The sequence below is a fragment of the Gorilla gorilla genome, chromosome 2 (assembly GCF_029281585.2).
Source record: "Gorilla gorilla gorilla isolate KB3781 chromosome 2, NHGRI_mGorGor1-v2.1_pri, whole genome shotgun sequence".
In the NCBI taxonomy this organism is placed as follows: domain Eukaryota; kingdom Metazoa; phylum Chordata; class Mammalia; order Primates; family Hominidae; genus Gorilla; species Gorilla gorilla.
Genome location: NC_086017.1, coordinates 99,456,769 through 99,476,716, shown reverse-complemented (window position 1 = coordinate 99,476,716; position 19,948 = coordinate 99,456,769). Strand labels below are relative to the sequence as shown.

The 19,948-nt window shown below is 36.2% G+C and overlaps 1 protein-coding gene across 2 annotated transcripts in view; it reads right to left on the bottom strand.

Annotated features, from left to right (window-relative positions):
• EPHA3 (EPH receptor A3) overlaps positions 1 to 19,948 on the bottom strand; it is a 358,721-nt gene that overhangs the window by 65,157 nt on the left and 273,616 nt on the right. The window contains exons 6-9 of one of the 2 annotated variants that reach the window (XM_019022857.4): positions 13,404 to 13,528; positions 9,879 to 10,041; positions 1,987 to 2,089; positions 1,227 to 1,291 (exon numbers count right to left, since the gene is read on the bottom strand). In XM_019022857.4, the coding sequence (XP_018878402.2) occupies positions 1,227 to 1,291; positions 1,987 to 2,089; positions 9,879 to 10,041; positions 13,404 to 13,528 (456 nt within the window). The remainder of the gene's footprint in view (positions 1 to 1,226; positions 1,292 to 1,986; positions 2,090 to 9,878; positions 10,042 to 13,403; positions 13,529 to 19,948) is intronic. The other variant, XM_055381421.2, reaches the window with a different exon arrangement.

Genomic DNA, 19,948 nt, shown 5'->3' with positions numbered 1-19,948 from the left:
GCTCTAATTTATGCATAAAAATTGTAACACTAGTGTTTTGTGGGCCCATTGAGAAAAAGAAAGACAAGTATCCTGTAACTTGTTCAGGCATTCTTTTTAGACTTTTGAGTTGGTCACCTAATTAATCTGGACTGATGTGATGTTGATTTTAGGAATGTAGTACTTTGGCTTTTTTGTGTGAATTATTTTATAGACTCTGCAATTGGATGAACAAAATAATGCTTCTGCAAACTCCTATACTGCTTTCATCTCATATCAATTTATATTTTGAAAGGCATTATTTTCAAGCTACTGTATGCTTCCTGCAGGTTAGCAACAGGTAGTCAAGTTTTTTACTTGAGTTACAACTAAAGCTATCATTTTTAGATGATAATCCAACGGCTGACACAAAGTATCATGTCAATTTGCAAATAATTTTAGAAGGCAATAGTGAATACTAAAAAAATTAATGCTTACAAGACTACATTAGTTATATTGAGATTATTTTGGAGCACATAAGCATGAGTATATTCTTTGTACTAATTTCCATGAGAACATGCTATTTAAGCTACTGATTAGTAATTGCCACACTAAGCTGAGCCATAGTTTGGAACGCAAAACACCTGGAATGATTCGTTTCACCAGAAAAAGAAAAAAAGTCTTTTTGTTAGTTGTAAACACTTTGTTTCTGAAATGTGTATTTAAAAAAAATTAAAAGGGTAAATTAAAATGTGGAGAGAAAGTTCTGGCTTTACTACTAGTTGGATATCATGTAACTGCAAAATAAACAGTTTATTTTAAAGGCTCTTTCTAGGTTGGTTGATAAAATGGAATAAGGCACTTCAAATAAACAGAGGTTGTTTATATTTACTTGGCAGTTAGGAAAGAGAAGTCTCCTATTTAGAGTTTAGCAAAGGACTAGTAATAAGGAAATTGAAGATACGCTTTGCATTTCAGCCATGCAGAGCAGACTACAGTTTCTACTACCTAGCATGTGCGTTATTTGAATGTAAACCACAAATTACCCTTTATTTTAGCTTAAGTATGCTGAAATGTACACATGTAAAAATTAGTTAATGCAGAACCATGAATTTCCCTCTTTTTCTAAAATAAATTTAATGTACTCAGTTTTTCCATAAAACTACTTTTGAAGTCTCTTTGTCAGGAGGAAGTTAACCAATTGTAAATCAATAACTGCTAAAGCTAAAACGGTGAAGCAAAACAAAAAGCCAAGTTTAGAAACTTACAATGCCCGTTGCCAAAGTGAAGTCTTTTTTCATCTGCCCCATGTTTTGACTTATAGCCACAGAACCTGGAGGTAAATCAAGGAAAGCGAACACATAAGAGGAATATATTTAAAATAGTTACCTATGCTCAGAATGTGCAAAGCATAAAAATAAAACATTTTCCTCAAACAATTAAATGCTTTAGTGAAAGTTTAATAACTTCATATTTTCTAAATCCTCTGAAGAAAGCCCCTCTCTCTGGGGACCCTGGAAAGCTGCCTAATGAGGAGATACACAGAGTTGCTTCCCACTGTGCAGACCCTCCAGTTCAGTTTTTATAATGGCCTTAGAATGTGTTTATAGTATTTTTTAACAACTTCTGTTAGAAGGAATGAAGGGTAAAGTCTCTATGGGTAATGATTAGTGCTGTGCAGTGTTACCCTTGTTCTGGGTGAGAAAGTGTCAAGGAAATCTGGGGTTATTTGAAGAGTGAGGAGATAATTAGAGAAAGAAAGTAAAAACTAGGAGTAGTGTCAGAAGAGAGAAGAGGAGGGGTGTATGTTAAAAGAGTGGGGACAGGAATTTAATGTAGAGCAGAAAATCAAAACTAAGGATGGAGAAACAAAGAAAAGGAGGAGAAAGAGAGGACCTAAACTACAAGTGGAGACATTCTTATTTGTTAAAATATTTTATTGAGCACACTCTTCACATTTTAACAGCAATCAGTGGCAGCAAACAAAGCAACAATGAAAGTGAATAGTGAAACAGACTGTGAACTCACCTCCCAGTCAAAACATAGATGACAACAGTGAGGAGAATAATTGCTACTGCCGCTGAAATGGCGATCATGACCACTTGGCTACTTTCACCAGAGATGGAAAAAGCTGTGAGGTTGAAGAGAAAAAATAAGAACAAGTATTATAATCATGACTAACATCTACATGGAACAGTTGATTGATTAATTAATTAATTAATTTGTGTTCTACTTTTACCTGAAGTATGGCTTAATGTCTGAAACAATGTTGAAAGTATTCTTTACTTAATGTTTAAAAAAATAGACATTTCCCATAATTTTGCTTGAAATTTCTACCTAATTAATAGGGGTACACACTTTGTTTCAATGACATCAATCAAACATTATTTAAATGTCTCCTGTCCAAAATATGCTGTACTGGGTTTCTCTGTCCTCAATGGCAAAAAACTCGTTGAATGAACCAGAAGTTATGGGAGGATCTTAGAGAAGAGAGGAAGATTTCTCAGCATACAATTATAAAAAGCTTTCTAATGAAGCTTGTTTTACCTCCAATATCCATATTCATTTGAAAAGTGATATAATGCATGGACCTCAACACATACCACCAACAAACTGTCCCTCTATTTCCTACCTTTATAAATGGCCCATTTATTCACCTAGACAAATGGTTGGCAAAAAAGCCCAGGAGCCAAATCTTGCCCGTCCCCTGTTTTTGTACAGCTCACGAGCTTAGAATGGTTTCACATTTCTTTTAACAGTTGTAAAAAGTCAAATGAATGAGATTTCATGACGTGAAAATTCTAAATCTAGGAAATTCAAATTTTGCTGTCTATAAATACAATTTTGTTGGAATATAGCCACAGTCATTCATTAATTTGTATATTGTCTATGACTGATTTTATGCTAGAATGGGCAAGTTGAGTAGCAGCAATAGAGAATGATGTGCACAAAGCCTAAAATATTTATTATCTGGCCTATTACAGAAAAAAGTTTACTGACTCTTGACCCAGACCAATGCTTCTCAAACTTTAATGTTCACAAAAACCACTCAAGAATCTCTGGAAAAGCAGTTTCAGATTCAGTCAATCCGGAGTGGGGAACGAGATTGTACATTTCTTATGAACACACAGGCAGTGCTGATTCTGCTGATTCCAGACCACAACATTTTGAGGAGCAAGAATCTAGACTATAAATATAAAATAACCTTCTCCTCTCCATCTCCTAATCATTCTGCCTCCAATTAATCACCAAACACTCTTAAATATCCTAGTTTAAGTCTTCATTTATCTTCTGAATTATAATTAGAAATTCATAATTTGGTCTCCATTTGTATGCTTTCCACACATTTTATCTTTCAGAATATTCCTTCTAAACCATGAATTTGACCATGGCATTCCTATGCATAAAAGTTTTGCATAGGAAAATTTTGGCTCTCTATAACTTTCAGGATACGACGCAAATTTCATAGCAGAGCGTGTAAAAGCCATTTAGAATCTGTTTCATGTTTAAATCCCCAGCCACATCTCCTACAAACTCCATGAGCATCCTAATCTCTAGATATTTTAAAATACACACAATTCCTGGAACAGCCTCTTTTATGCTCTTATTTGCATATGTTGTTCTTGCGGTAAATGCTGATTAAGTACATGAACACCTCAAGACTCAAAAGAAGAGCAGATTTTAGTTATCTGAATACTATCACCTCCCCAGGAGCCAACATGTCATCTTCAGCCTGAACAAATCTAAGTTTGGAAGATTTTCTCTAAAATATGTGGTTTTAGGGTTAGTTAAATAATGCAAGAAAAGAAACGTGACAGATAGGTTGTTAGGAGTTTCCTGTGAGTAGCATCTGAAGAAAAGTGCTCAGAGTGTGGCAGGATGGCACACTCATAATATAAACTGTTGCAAGCCCTTTATTCTTTACTACCAGCAAACTATTGTTTATACTTCTATGGCAGTCACAGGAGTGCTTGCTCAGATGTTCCTGCTGCAGAGAGTACAGTCAGCAGACAGCCTCCAGCTGCTGCACCTTCAGCTACAGCCTTCAAGCACAGGTTATGTACCCCTTAGTGACTTAACAGTACTGGCAAAGGGTTACTGGAGCCTGGCCATCCCTGCCCAATGCAACACTCCTCAAATGGGTTATCTGTGCTCTGAAACTCCCCATTGGCTTGGCCAAAACCCTCAGAGCTGCACTGCTGTCTGGGGCTTCCCCTCCTCAACTCTTTCTTCTTTCCCTCCTTGCCTTTATAAATGACAGACCTACATCTCAGTCTGAGGTTCTGCTTGCCTGGCTCAGCTCCATCTGCCTTTTATCCTTCACAAATATTTCTCCTATAAAGCTCCTGTAGTTTCATCTTGGTATCTTCCTCCCAGAGCATCTGGCTGTTACATCCCTATCCATTGGCTACAGATCTGTGAATGATTTGTGAAATAGCTTAAGCCAATATTTCAAAAATGCCCCATAAACATATAGTGGTGACTTGAACTCATGCTTTTCACTTTGCATACTGTAATAATTTATAGAAAGCAGCAAGGTTTGAATTCTGTGGTTATTTTGATTAGCCAGCTTATAAAATAAAGCTCAGTGAAACTGGGAAGGGAAATATGATAGGAGAAAAAATAATTCTCTATTTCTTTTTCTGTTGAAAACAGAATTAAACCAGGATTTCTCCACAGTTTTTTCTGTCTCTAAAATATATGACTCACAGAGGCTATCTAAAGCACATAACTAAATCAGATCATTTCCATTGCTAAAATTAGCAAATATGTGAATGAATAATAGTGATGAGTTACATAGGTGTCTAATAATTTAATGTAATTGATAGCTATTACATTTCTTAATAATTCAACTTGAATTTGTTTTCTGCTCCCTCTGTTTCTATTCATTTCCATTTTACTCCATCCTACACAGAGTGCTGGCTTTCTCTCTCAAAAGAGTGATTCAGAGTTGAGTTCATTCTTTTGAGTCAGAACTCCTGGATTTATATTTGTTCACTGTGTGACATAATTTTGTTGTTTGAGAATTAAATGAGTTAGTACTAGTAAAACACTTACAGTAGTGCCAAGCATATATTAAGTGCTCAATAAATGTTACAATTGTTTATATAATTTCCCTGGTTAAAACTTTGCAAAAGTTCTCTATTTCCTACAAAATGATAGATGATGAATGCCTAATTTTTATATGGAAATTTCTCCATTTAATGATTCCATTCTCCCTTTGTCAGGCTTCCTTTATGTTCCCTAGTAATAGGGCCCAAGAAAGTAAAGTTGTACCATTTTTACTCTTCAAAACAACAAATAATGAGGGTGTGAGGCTTTCGGGAGCGCTAATTTAATTATCCCTGGGGTTGTCTTCTTCATAGTAATATCCAATGAAATCCTCTAATTTTAAAACTCAACTTTATTCCATAGATGGTTATTCTTGAAATTCTTCAGATGTTCAAATTATGGACTATTTGCTTAAACACAACACACATGCACAGTGAGTACCTACTACATGAGGCTATATGAGGTACTATTTTAAGCACTTTACGAGTAATAACATATTTAATAAACATTAAAATCTCACGAGTTATCACATGATGTTCCCCAATTTCCAGATAGAAAAACTGAGACACGGAGACTTGAAATGACTTGTCAAGTTCACCCTAATAATGCTCAGCTGCTCTAATGTATTTGATCTTAACTCTCACTTTATCCCTGGTTTTCTTGTGCACAAAGCACACACAATGGCTTCAGTTTTTCCCCACTGAGGGTTTCCAAACAGTTGGACTATCTGCTTTTCCAAACATGCCCTAATGTCTGTACTTCTTGTATTGGTGGAAGCTACCTTCATGCTAGGAAAATCCTTTTACTCTCTTATACTCCATGCTTTCTATGGGTCTTAGCTTAGTATTTTTTTTTTTTCATGTGCAGTAATTTCACGGTTCAAGACTTCAAAACCTGGAGATTCTAGGTTTGTTGCCCCAACTGACTAGATATGTAAACTCAGAAAAAAAACACACAAAATCTGTATCTTGGATCATGTATAAAAGGATACAATAATATCTGAATAACTTATAGAACAGAATCAAATGAAATGTTTATCATACTGCTTTATATACTGTCATGTAGAAACCTGGATTCTGGAATTGACGTATCCCTTGCCAATTGTGTGACTTTGGAAAACTTCCTTAACCTCTCTTTGCCTCAGTTTCCTCATCTGTAAAATGAAGATGATAATAAATATAAAATACCAACATACAAAAATAAGATATTTTAAAGCACTTAGAAAAAAATATGTGCTCTACTCTGCCTCCATCTCTTCCCTATAAAGTTCAGAAAATGTTATCTAAATTCCAGCTCAAAATACATTGTGTTCTACCAAGAAATATGCATACATGTCATGAATGAGACATTCTTATGTAATTAAAAAATTAAAACCGGCCGGGCACGGTGGCTCACACCTGTAATCCCAGCACTTTTGGAGGCCAAGGCAGTCGGATTACTTGAGGTCAGGAGTTTAAGACCAGCCTGGCCAACATGGTGAAACCCCGTCTCTACTAAAAATACCAAAATTAGCTGGGCGTTGTGGCACATGCCTGTAATCCCAGCTATAGAATCGCTTGAAACCAGGAGGCGGATTTTGTAGGGAGCTGAGATCTCACCACTGCATTCCCACCTGGGCGACAGAGAAAGACTTGGTCTCAAAAAAGAATAAATAAATACATAAATAAAATAAAATATTAAAACGAGAGGGAAAAAGCAAACTGTTAAATACAAACATAAGTCTTATGTCTATTTTTTAAAAAAATCAATATATAACAAATAAGAGTCTTATTAAATACTTAGAGCATTTAGGAATATGTCATTTTGATTTAATAAAAACAATAGAGAGAGTAAGACAAAAAAAATTTTGTCTTTTACCTCCTAAGACAAAAGGCATTTTTTTCCCATTTATATTTAAAATCTGGAAATATTATGGTGAAATAAGGGCAAAAGTAAACTAACTTTTGTAAAAAGATTAAAATGTGTAACTCACAGTTTTTAAATAAATGAGGAGGGAGAAAAAGGCTCATATTTTTCCATCCTTTTTTCCTCTTCTCTCTCTCAATCAATGGAAGCATTGCTAATACAAAACTTACTTGGCAAAAATCCTAAGGCCCTGCAGTTTTCGAATGAGATATTTCCTAAACCTCAGACACTGAAGCCTCATTAGAAGTTTATGCATAAATGCTACCACAGCAATATCTGTGGTAAATCTGGAATTACATTAGAATTTTAAAATATATTGTTTTTGCAAATTTACTTATCAGAGAGGGTTAAGTGTTAAGACCACGTAATATTAGAGGGATGTTCCCAAATATGCATAAAACATGTTTATCTAATAGTGATCTGAGCCTTTTGCCTCATAATATGCCTGATTTCTACCACAGGACACAATAAATATTAGCTTTTGCTAATTCTATGATTTCGGATCTCTCCTGATAAATCAAATATAGATTTTGTTATTGCTGCTATTTCAAATATTCATTTAAGTCCCAGTACTTTGGGAGGCTGAGGTGGGTGGATCACCCTGAGGTCTGGAGTTCAAGATCAGCCTGACCAATATGGTGAAACCCCATCTGTACTAAAAATACAAAAAAAAATTTGCCAGACGTGGGCACATGAGCCTGTAGTCCCAGACACGCGGGAGGCTGAAACAGAAGAATTGCTTGAATCAGGGAGGCAGAGGTTGCAGTGAGCTGAGATCATGCCGTTGCACTCCAGCCTGGGCAACAGAGCAGGATTTTGTCTCAAAAAAAAAAAAAAAGAGATTTTGAGAAAAGTTAATCTGTAATCATTTCAAAAGGAGAAACTTTCTTTGTACCACTTAACATTTGCAAAAAGTCTTAGAAGTACTAATGTTAAGTTACACTTATATTTTATTATTGAGCCATCTAAAGTTTTTAATTTGTTTTAAACCTTGTTGGCACTTGCATTTCCATCATACTTCATGTTTTGTTTCTAATATCTTCTGAGGGTGATTTCTCCATACACATTTTATTGTGAGGATTAAAAGAAGTCTTTAAGAATAGATTTACGTATTTGAGGATGGCAGCTCTCCTTTGAGTAGAATTGTCATGGTTCAGCTATGAGCAGATGATTTCTAAAAACATTAACATTTCAATACCTGGTGAAATTTATAGCTCCTTATTGTAAGCAGCATTTCTAATTGTCCGACAGAAAGTGTGCCATAAAATATGTACTCCAACATGAGTAAACTTGATGGAATAAATACTATATAACTAGAATGATTCTTATATTTTTAGGTCAATTCTGAAAGTTTTTATCAGGTATCAAATTTGGACACAAAAATATACCAATAACAATGAGATTTTATGTCAGGAACTGACTATCTAGAAAATGGGAAATACAGGTGTCAGGGAAGAATGGGAAATGGGAATGGTCAGAAGATCATTATATTCCTTTCAGCAGAGTGTTGAGCATTGTCAGACCCTTCCTGGGTAATCTATTTCTAAAGGGTGTGCATCTTTGCTTATCTTTCTAGGCTACCTTACAACAGTGAATTTAAGTTGTAGAAAACTGATAGTGATATATATCCTTTTTCCTTTAACAATTGAAATAACACTTATTTACTAGAAAGACAACTGGTTTGTGCCCTGTAAGAAAGATGACCTCAATCATTACATTTATTACCCTCATTGGATATTAACCAGTGTTGGATATATTAGCACATTTTTAACATATTATGATTACCTAAACACACACACACACACACACACACACACACACAGACACACACACACACATAATTATGTATCTGTTCTTCAAGTTTTTCTTAGCACAGGTTTTAATCTCTTGCTAATCTGTTTATTAATTAATGAGTTAAGTAGCTGGGCGAGGTGGCTCACGCCTATAATCCTAGCACTTTGGGAGGCCAACGCGGGCGGATCACGGGGTCAGGAGATCAAGACCATTCTGGCTAACAAGGTGACAGGAGATCAAGACCATCCTGGCTAACATGGTGAAATCCCGTCTCTACCAAAAATACAAAAAATTAGCCGGGCGTGGTAGCGGCCGCCTATAGTCCCAGCTACTCGGGAGGCTGAGGGGGAGAATGGCGTGAACCCAGGAGGCGGAGCTTGCAGGAGCTTGCAGTGAGCCGAGATCGCTCTGCTGTACTCCAGCCTGGGCGACAGAGCAAGACTCCGTCTCAAAAAAAAAAAAAGAAAGAAAGAAAAAAATGAGTTAAGTAAAATCATTAACTTCTACTCATTTTATATTAGTGCCATAGACATAATTTTACCTTTTTGAAAATTATATTTTAGCAAAGGGCTTTTTTCAGTATGAAGAAAATTCATTTGAAAAAAAGAAAAGTTACTGGAAAAATGTTTGCCAGTTTTAGGCCAATTTTAGCCAAATTTGGGGTTAAAGGAACTATTCAAATTACTTCTGAATGTGAATTAAGTGATAAAACACATTTTAGAAAATCCTTATTCTTTCTGTGATATGCTATTGAATGTGTTAAGGATTAAAACAAAATTAAGATTCTCATGGATCAGCAAGTTTCTTTTTTGTGGTTCATTGAATCATGCAATGAACCTGTAATATCTGAAATGACAGGCACTGGAAGTGTGTTACTATATTAAATAATGTTCCTCAAAAGCAATTTATGGCTAAAAAAAAAACAGAAGCATTTCAGGCATTAGAATATGTTTGATTTGCATACGAGAAAAAAAGAAACACAAAATGTACACCCACACAAACACAAATACTGTATACAGACACAGGGCTCTGCAAATTGCAATGTCCCAAGCAATATACGTTAAATGTATCACATTTGTTTAAAACTTAGAAACAGTGAGAATAAACGATCAGACATCTTTTGCAAGATCCCTGCCCCCTCCTCTAGACTGCATTGAAATAATACATACAGTCTGGACTAGTTTCAAACTCAAACTTGCGGCTGTTCGTCCCATATCCAGCGGCTGTTCGGGCTCGGATTTGGAATACGTATATAGTGTCAGGCTTGAGGCTACTGATGGTAACATTTGTGCCTCTTGCCCTCAGAATGGTATAACTTGTTTCTTGTTCCTGCTTTGAGGTCAGAAAAAAAAATTCATGTTAAAATCAAATCTTCATAATGCTATAAAATGATAAACAGTGAACCACTCAAACTTGATTCTTTTATATTTTAACACAAATCATAGGATGGATTTAAAAAGTCATATCGATTATTTCAATTATTTTATTCTCTGAACGCAACTTAGGCATTTTTTTTTTTTTTTAAGACAAAGTCTTGCTTTGTCACCAGGCTGGAGTGCAGTGGCGCGATCTCAGCTCACTGAAACCTCTGCCTCCTGGGTTCAAGCGATTTTCCTGCCTCAGCCTCCTGAGTAGCTGGGACTACAGGTGCAGGCCATCACTCCCAGGTAATTTTTGTATTTTTAGTAGAGACGAGGTTTCACCATGTTGGCCAGGCTGGTCTTGAACCGCTGACCTCAGGTGATCCACCTGCCTCGGCCGCCCAAAGTGATGGGATTACAGGCATGAGCCACCGCACCTGGCCCAACATGGGCATTTCTAAAAATAAAAATATTTACAGAATTTCCCAATTTGAATATTATGATTTCTGCCCTGCATGTAAAGCAGGAAAAATTTGGCTTTATTCTAACCAGTAAATATGTGAGAGAAGATACGTTCTCTTCAAAGTCAAGGCTGAGAGAAAGCTTAAATCTAATTCCAATAACAAACTTACAAAGAAGAAAATATCCCTTTGAATTAAACCTAATAGGAATGCTCTATTGATTCTGGAGTAGAACTTTTTTTTATAAACCTTAAAATGTTAAACATAAAAAATCAAGGTTTTATATGTAGCTCTACATTATTTTTAGCTTAACTGTATTTGTGCTGTATTTAATCTAAGTCACTGTGGTTTGGTAGAGACAAAAATCTCCAGATCTAAGGCTAGAAATGCTTCCCAAAAAGGATCTCTAGGAGATTCACATTGTACATTAGATTCACACCACACATTTTAGTGGTCTCTTTGTGTCAAGCTTTGTTTACAAAAATTGAATTTATCAAGAATTACGTTTTTTCTCTCACATATATTATTATACACAGAGCTCCTATGAGGAACCTGATTTCAAGCAATGGTACAATGTCCCTGCACCTAGGGTAGGACCTAGAGTGGATAATGTGAAACACTGTATATCCTCAACCAAAAAGGGATTGAATAGTACAGAAAACATGCCATACATTACATATACTGTTAATCACCATCAGCGAAATAACCAGTCAAGAAAGCTAGACCCTGTGGACCTTAAATCCTAGAGAATCTTTCTAAATATTACCAAGCATACTATAAATATTTAGAATTAATTTTTAAATTTAGGTACATGTGATGCAAATACGTATTTAAAGGAATATATTTTAAATAATATTACAGTTATGTATGTATCAAAAAATACTTAGGGAATAATCAATAGATTTGACCATTTTTTCCTGCAATGGCTAATATTGTTTAAAAGTAATGTCCAGGGGTGGTGGCTCACGCCTGTAATCCCAGCACTTTGGGAGGCCGAGGCGGGTGGATCACCTGAGGTCAGGAGTTTAAGACCAGCCTGACCAACGTGGAGAAACCTCATCTCTACCAAAAATACAAAATCAGTTGGGCATGGTGGCGCATGCCTATAATCCCAGCTACTTGGGAGGCTGAGGCAGGAGAATCGCTTGAACCTGGGAGGCGGAGGTGGCGGTGAGCCGAGATCACGCCATTGCACTCCAGCCTGGGCAACAAGAGTGAAACTCCATCTCCAAAAAAAAAAAAAAAAAAAAAAGGTAATGATGCTTATTGCGTTTGTTGAGGGAGTTTGAAATAAGGCAGCATACTTCTCATGTTTGTGAAAGGTGCAGATGTATACAATTAAAATTTGAGATCAACCTCATAGATCTAAATGTTAGGTGTTCTTCTCCCAGTTCTGAAATCTAGTTTGAACTGAGGCACATTACTGATTTTTAAAAATTTTGTGGCATCATTTATGAACATGAATTATTATATTTGCCCATTCTATCTTGTCACACTTCTGAAAATAGATCACAATCCTATGAGTATTTGACTTTACTACAGTAGAGGACTCAAAGCTAAGAGAAAATTTATTTCTACTACAATTTTGGAACAATGAAGTTTATTTGGCATCAATTTCTTTTAATGAAAAAGATATACTGTAGGCTTTCTGTAAGAGACTATAAAAAAATGACATTATACTAGAGAAATACATTAACTTCAAGCAAGGAAATAACTACATAACGCAAAACAATGTTTTTACATTACGCATTTTTGCACAGTTGATTATGCCAATAATTCTCATAAGGATCTATTATCATGTAGAAAAAGGTACCTGATATAGGGAAAAACCTACTAAAGGAGGACTCACGGCTGCCACAATTCAAAACAGATGCCTAATATTTATTAGCATTGAGGCTGTGGGAAATTCATATAACATCACTCTCAGTTTTCTTATTTCTAAAACAACTTACTTTGCTACTTCCATAAGGTTGTTGTTATACAGCTCAGACTTAAGTAATGTCCACAGAAATGTTCTGTAAATATAAACTGCTATATAAATGCACAATTTGCATTTAATTCATTTTAACACACTTTATAAACTGAAGTAGATACACAAATATGTAGTGTTCATGTTAGTAGCTGTGAAACTAACTAGCTGTGATTCTAAGGTTTAAACATATCTTGTCTTTAAACTTTACTATCATTTACAACCAGAAAAAAAATGAGTTATTGAGAATGATGGAATACTCGCCACTCCACTCAGGGCAAAATAACCACATAACTATTTTTTAATAATTTTAAAATTTGGGGTAAAAATAACCATGTGCCTATTTTTTTTAATAACTGCATTACCAAGCCACAACTTTATGTCAGGCAAATTTATCCATCTATCCCCAACCTTTTAAATTTCCTTCTACAGGGTCAAGAAAATCTTTTCATCACCAGTTAAATAATACAATATTTTTCTTACTAGCACAATGTTGCTATTTGTATTGAATGAAATGCATGTGAATTTGAAGGTCAGGAAATGATGCTTGAAGCAATGAACTAAAAAAACAGTTCACAAATAGACTAAGAAACCACAATAAAATAGTTGGTAGAGTAGGGGTCTTGGTGTAAAAGGATATAAATGTCATGCTATTGCCATAAGTAACTGGATTAAGTTGGCAGTGGCACCTTTGATGTTGTTTATTGCTGTAGAATAGGGGGTATTCAATAAGATTCTTTCTAAACCTTCCTCTACCAATAAATCAAAGGGGTCACAGGGCCACAGTTCTAAACAGTGCTCTACCATTTACCAGCAATGTCACTGGTTTCTTTGCAAGAGCACAGCTCATGAGGAAACAGCTTCTTGCCTACACAGCCCAACCCTTAAACATTGTTTCCCCACCTTTTCATAGTATTTGACCTCGTAGTCCAATATGATCCCATTAGGATGTTCAGGTTCTTGCCAGGACAAAGAGATGCTATTTCTGGAGGTCCGATCTTTCTTAATCGTCAGGACAGGTGATGGAGCTGTAAAGAGAGGATGGGAGGGGAAGGTGGAAGGAAGCAAATTAATGGGTTAGAAAGGGTAGCAAATAAGAACAGAGGGAGAAGGGAACATGCAAATGGAGTCTATCATTGTTCCAGTTTTTTGGCAAGAAAGCACTATTTCCATTTCCAAGGCTCTTGAGTATTAATCTGGCCCCATATCCAGATTCAACAGCTGGATTATAGCCCTGGTACATGCAGGCCTAGGGAAAATGTGCTGAGATTCTCTGCTGCTGGTGGACTAGTGGCAAGTGAGCAGATGTTTTCAATCTGCTACTATAATGTAAGCAATGAAATATATTTGATGTATTAAAAAAAGAACAAAACATCAGGACTACCTATTTGTTATAATGTTGCAAAGTTATTAATGCCAGATTCTTCAGCTCATTGATAACATTTTCATATGCAGCTCTGCAAAAGGACTGGAATCCATTATGCACAAGGAGTCCCATGGTATCCATAGGTAATAATAATATTTAGTATATTGTAAAATAGATATGATTTAGGACATATTACAGTAGGTCTTGACTTCTGACAAACATCTCTTGACTACAAAGAAAAGGAACAACAATCTTCTTTTGTACAGTTTTATTTCTTAAAAAAATACTTAATGAGAGGTACCAAGGAAATGACTGCTATATGTGTTACAATTACCTAGACATGTTTTGAAATGTCTTATTTGATGGTGATTCTACATTTGCTATGTTTTGCTAAGCATTATCGAAAGTATGGAATATGAATAAAAACCCTATCTGTTTGGATCAGATATCATAGGGTCAAATTCATTTCTAACTGAAGATTAAAAATATTTTAAGTGATTTCCTTCTTCAAACCCTTCCATTAAAAGGAAAAATGCATACTATCATCAAAGTACTTCTGCTTTCAAATCTCAATCTTGGTTCACTGGCCAATCGAAATGTCTCACTGGAGTTCAGTGGCACCCTGCCTTAATGGAATGCAGCAAAATAAACTACAAACACACAACAAACAAAAACTCAGGAATCTTTAGATACATTAACTATTGAATTGTTTTCATTGTTAAAGCACTTATTTTTATACAGATTTTTCTCAAATCAAGGACCATAAGAACCTCATGTATTTGTATTTCCCACAAGTTAGCAGAAGTTCCGTATTTGTTGATGTTTCTATGATTATCACATGATGATTTTTGCATCCGACCTCTCGTTCAAACTTTCCTATCTATAAACACTTTTCATTTTTATTCTTCACCTATAATAGAAACTTTCATGATGCTTGCCTTGTGCCACTTCAGAGAAAACTGTACACCAAAAAATAGAATCTACTGCAATATTTCCCATCAACTGGGTTTTATTATTTGTGAGATCTCATAGGAACACCTTCTAATTGAAGCATGGATTGGCCTGGGAATGATGACTTAATCTTTTATTATTTTTTTCTTTCTTTAAGACAGGGTTTTGCCCTTGTTTTCCAGGCTAGAGTGTAGTGATGTGATCTCGGCTTACTGCAGCCTCCACCTCCCAGGCTAAAGCAATCCTTCTGGCTGAGACTACAGGCTTGTGCCACCACAGTCAGCTAATTTTTTATTATTTGTAGAGACAAAGTTTTGTCATGTTGCCCAGGCTGATCCTGAACTCCTGGGCTCAAGTGATTCTCCCCGGTAGGCCTCCCAAAGTGCTAGAATTACAGGCATGAACCACCACACTTGGCCTGACTTAATCTTTTGCCAAGGAAAAATGTAGGTATTGCTTTTCTGATGAAAAAGTAAATTCATTTTCTTACCAACTTTTTGCTCCCATTAGGAATTAATATCTTTTCATACAAATTAACATCATTTACCTTTCATTATCAATTCTTCATCTGTTCAATAATCCTCTATTTTAGTCCCTAAATTGGCTTCACCCCCACAACCCTGCAATTTGCTCTCTAAAATTGATTCCAAGCAAAAGATAAGTTATTTTTCTTATACTTTAGTTGAAGCTTCATAAACATATTCTATATTTATAAATGTATTGCTGAATTATAAATAAATAGATATGTGGATTTTTTTAAAAAAAATTATTTTTGCTTACTTTAATACTTAGAAAAATTAAATCATTATCCAATCACTAATAAAAAAATTGCAGCCCCAATGTCTTTGGACTCAAATTTTGCATTTTCTACAATGAGGAAATCTACTATTTTTTCTGCTGAAGTAAGTCCATTAATGGAGTCACATTTAATGTCAGTTTCAAGAGCATTTCAAGAAGCTTAATGTTGGAACACATGAGGTCCTACATTTAATTTGATACCACCATGAAACTTTCATTTTTTCCTAGTGGTTAAAATTCATTTTCAAAGAAGTTTTGAAAATAACCAGGTACAGCATCTCTCCTTTAAAAAAAGAAAAGTGAGAAAACAATTCATTTCAAAGAACAATTGCGATGAGGATTGTATTAACTTTTTCATGAAAGCTTTGTGGGCTGTTTTGGGGGGTCTGTCCAAATTTTACTGCTTCTGCACTGAGCAGGACTTTATAACTGTTGAATTTCTTCAAAGCTCTTTGAGCAAGCTGCAGGACCCTGTTGGACTGTAATAAATAGGCTTTTGTAATTCCACACTTACTTAAGTAGAGGCAATTGCTTGAAGCTTGTGCCATCGCTATGTTAAATGAACCTTTTCTGATTGCTGCTTTTGGACCCCTATTAAGTCATTTGTTCTGCTCTTTTAATACACGCCCCTTGTGCTGGCTGCATTTCAGAAAAGTTCAACTCAGTACACCAGCTGGAAGCCCGGTACTTTTTAATACTCATCAATATTTTAATATTAATAAATAATTAATAGGAATTGTTTTTCTTTCCCCTGATAAATAATGTGGACATAATAAAACATAATGGAGAAAGAGACAAATGCTCTGGGCACTCCATTGTATCAATGCTTTTAAAAAGTTTTCTAGAACCCTTTATAATTCATGTTTTGAGGTATAATTTATCGATTTTTTATGTGCTGTAACACAATTTAGAATATTAATGAGAAACAGTGATACAAATTATGCTTTTCATTAATTTTCAGATATCAAAGAGTGATTTGTTCAAATTACTAATTTGCAAATTCATAGAAATTCTTTAAATCAGTATTTTTCTGTACAAAAATCATGATATTGCAGTGTACACTGTATGACAGATTTATTTTCTTTTCATTCTTCTGTTTTTTAAATTTGCAATTTGAGAGAATGGAAGTTAATGGTTAAACAAAATGGAAAAAAAAATTTTTCAACTTCCTTAAGACTGGAAAAATGCTGGGACCCACAGGCAAAATTAAGAAGGAAGAGAAATCTCAGGGATTTTTTGGCAAAATTGCTGGTATAGATGCTAAAATCACAATTGCCAGTAAATGACCTGATAGCCTAGGATTTTTTTTTTTTTTTTTTTTCAGATGGAGTTTCACTCTTGTTGTCCAGGCTGGAGTGCAATGGTGCAATCTCGGCTCACTGCAGCTCCACTTCCCAGGTTCAAGAGACTACTGCCTCAGCCTCCCAAGTAGCTGGGATTACAGATGCGTGCCACCACACCCAGCTAATTTTCGTATTTTTAGTAGAGACAGGGTTTTGCATGTTGGCAAGGCTGGTCTCGAACTCCTGATCTCAGTTGATCCAACTGCCTCAGCCTCCCTAAGTTCTGGGATTACAGGAGTGAGCCACTGCACCCCTCCGGATTTTTAATTTTCTGCCTCTTACACAACCTAATTGATAGATTACTGAAATGGTTCCCCTATTAAGAGAAAGAAGTTGATGACAGAATAAGATGCTGAGAAACTGGTGCAGGCATTGACGCAAGTTAGCAAATAGTTTTGTAGAAAAACAAATGAAGAAACTGGTAAAAAGAAAATTTAAAACTGTATAAAGGTAATAATTTTTAGCAAATTTAAAATAATGTCTGGTATGTAAAATACATTTTTGTTGTATTGGTATTTAAGATAGATAAATAATATTAATATTTGATCTTTAACTTTTGCTATTCTGGGTACAGCTGATATATGTGCCCTTTGTAAAACTATAAAGAAAGGAGACATAATATACTTTGTAAAGTGGCATTGATTATATTTTAAATGAAATATTTCTTAAGAGAATACAAATAGGCCGGGCGCGGTGGCTCACGCCTGTAATCCCAGGACTTTGGGAGGCCGAGGCAGGCGGATCATGAGGTCAGGAGATCGAGACCATCCTGGCTAACACGGTAAAACCCCGTCTCTACTAAAAAAAAAAAAAAATACAAAAAATTAGCTGGGCATGGTGGCGGGCACCTATAGTCCCAGCTATTCGGGAGGCTGAGGCAGGAGAATGGCGTGAACCTGGGAGGCAGAGCTTGCAGGCTTGCATCGAGTCGAGAACACGCCACTGCACTCCAGCCTGGGTGACAGAGCGAGACTCCATCTCAAAAAAAAAAAAAAAAAAAAAGAAAGAAAGAAAAGAAAATAAAAGAAAAGAAAAAAATACAAATAAAGGAGAAAAAAATAGTTAAGACTAAGAGGAAGGGGTGGCTCATGCATCACACAGCTGACCATCCTCCATGAAGCTTCTCCGGACTTACACAGCGGTACTGAAAACTTCCAAACACCGCCAGTACTAAAGAAACTCTTAACTGTGTGTCAGTGGAGTTGCATGATGCTTTCAATCTATTCTTCTTTCAAATGTTTCTTCGATCATGACATAGGACTAGACAAATATTTTCACTCTATATATCTAGTAATATGTGTTTTATAAAAGCTGATATAAAAGTGCTTTTCAGGCCAGGTGCAGTGGCTCATGCCTCTAATCCCAGCACTGTGGAAGGCTGAGGCAGATGGATCACCTGCAGTCAGGAGTTCGAGACCAGCCTGGCCAACATGAAACCCGGCTCTACTAAAAATACAAAAAAACGAGCCAGACGTAGTGCTGGGCACCTGTAATCCCAGCTACTTGGGAGGCTGAGGCAGGAGAATCAGTTGAACTCGGGAGGCGGAGGTTGCAAGTGAGCAGAGATTGCATGTCATTGCACTCCAGCCTGGAAAACAAGAGTAAAACTCTGTCTCAAAAAAAAAAAAAAAAGTGCTTTTCAATTTCTCTTCTAAGAAGACATAACTTTCTGGCAACCAAGGGTTGACTTGCTCACAGTGTTTTCTTCCCTAAGTCCAGGCCACTGCAATGACAGCCTCTTGAATCAGCAACATGCAACGACTAGTTGACATATATGACAGAGAGATGCAAAGTACCACTTTTTTTTTTTTTTGGAAACGGAGTCTCGCTCTGTTGCCCAGGCTGGAGTGCAGTGGCACGATCTTGGCTCACTGCAACCTTTGCCTCCCGGGTTCAAGCGATTCTCCTGCCTCAGCCTCCCAAGTAGCTGGGATTACAGGCGAAGGCCACCATGCCCAGATAATTTTTTGTATTTTTGGTAGAGATGGGGTTTCATCATGATGACCAGGATGGTTTTGAACTCCTGACCTCAAGTGATCTGTTTGCCTTGGCCTCCCAAAGTGCTAGCATTACAGGCATGAGCCACTACACCCGGCCAAAGTACCACTCTTAATAGTTAATGATTGGCCAGGCATGGTGGCTCACATCTGTAATCCCAGCACTTTGGGAGGCTGAGGTGGGCAAATCATGAGGTCAGGAGGTCGAGACCAGCTTGACCAACATGGCAATACCCCGTCTCTACTAAAATTCAAAAATTAGCTGGTTGTGGTGGTGTGTGACTGTAATCCCAGCTACTTGGGAGGCTGAGGCAGGAGAATCACTTGAATCCTGGAGGTGGAGGTTACAATGAGCCAAGATGGCACCACCACACTTCAGCCGGGGTAACAGAGTGAGACTCAGTCTCAAAAAAAAAAAAAAAGTTAATAATTGAACCTCAGCCGAGAAGTAGAGAAGAACTTTTTCTAAAACATTGTTTCTTCATCTATTTGAAGTATAGAAGGAAGATTTTTGCACATTGTAATCTGAGTCATTGACTACATTCAATAAAATAATAGAAAAACAAATTACAATGGTAAAGCAAAAATGTTGGCTAGAAAGTGTCTCCTTGTGAAGGGATCTGGTTAGGGATGAGACTTGCGTCACTCACAATTTGTGTTAGAATTACACTTGATACATGTGTGTGCCAGATCTAGTGACAGACATGGAAGGGATTCTTTGTTTTAACTATGGTGTTTTAAAATCTACATTTGCCATTATTCTGCCTCTAAAATATGACCCTTCCTTAAAATCAGGAAGTGAAAACTTCAAAATTCAGCCCCTAAAGGATCTGGTTTGGTTTATTTGTTTTTATTGGGACCTTCCTCTTTCTAGATTTGGGAATTTCTAATGAACCTCTGAGGTATCTCTGTGGTTTAGAGATTGGACAAGTTAAAGTAATAACAAAAAGGGCTCAGGATTTCTTTTCTAAGTGAGCCAAAGCTTTTAAAAAT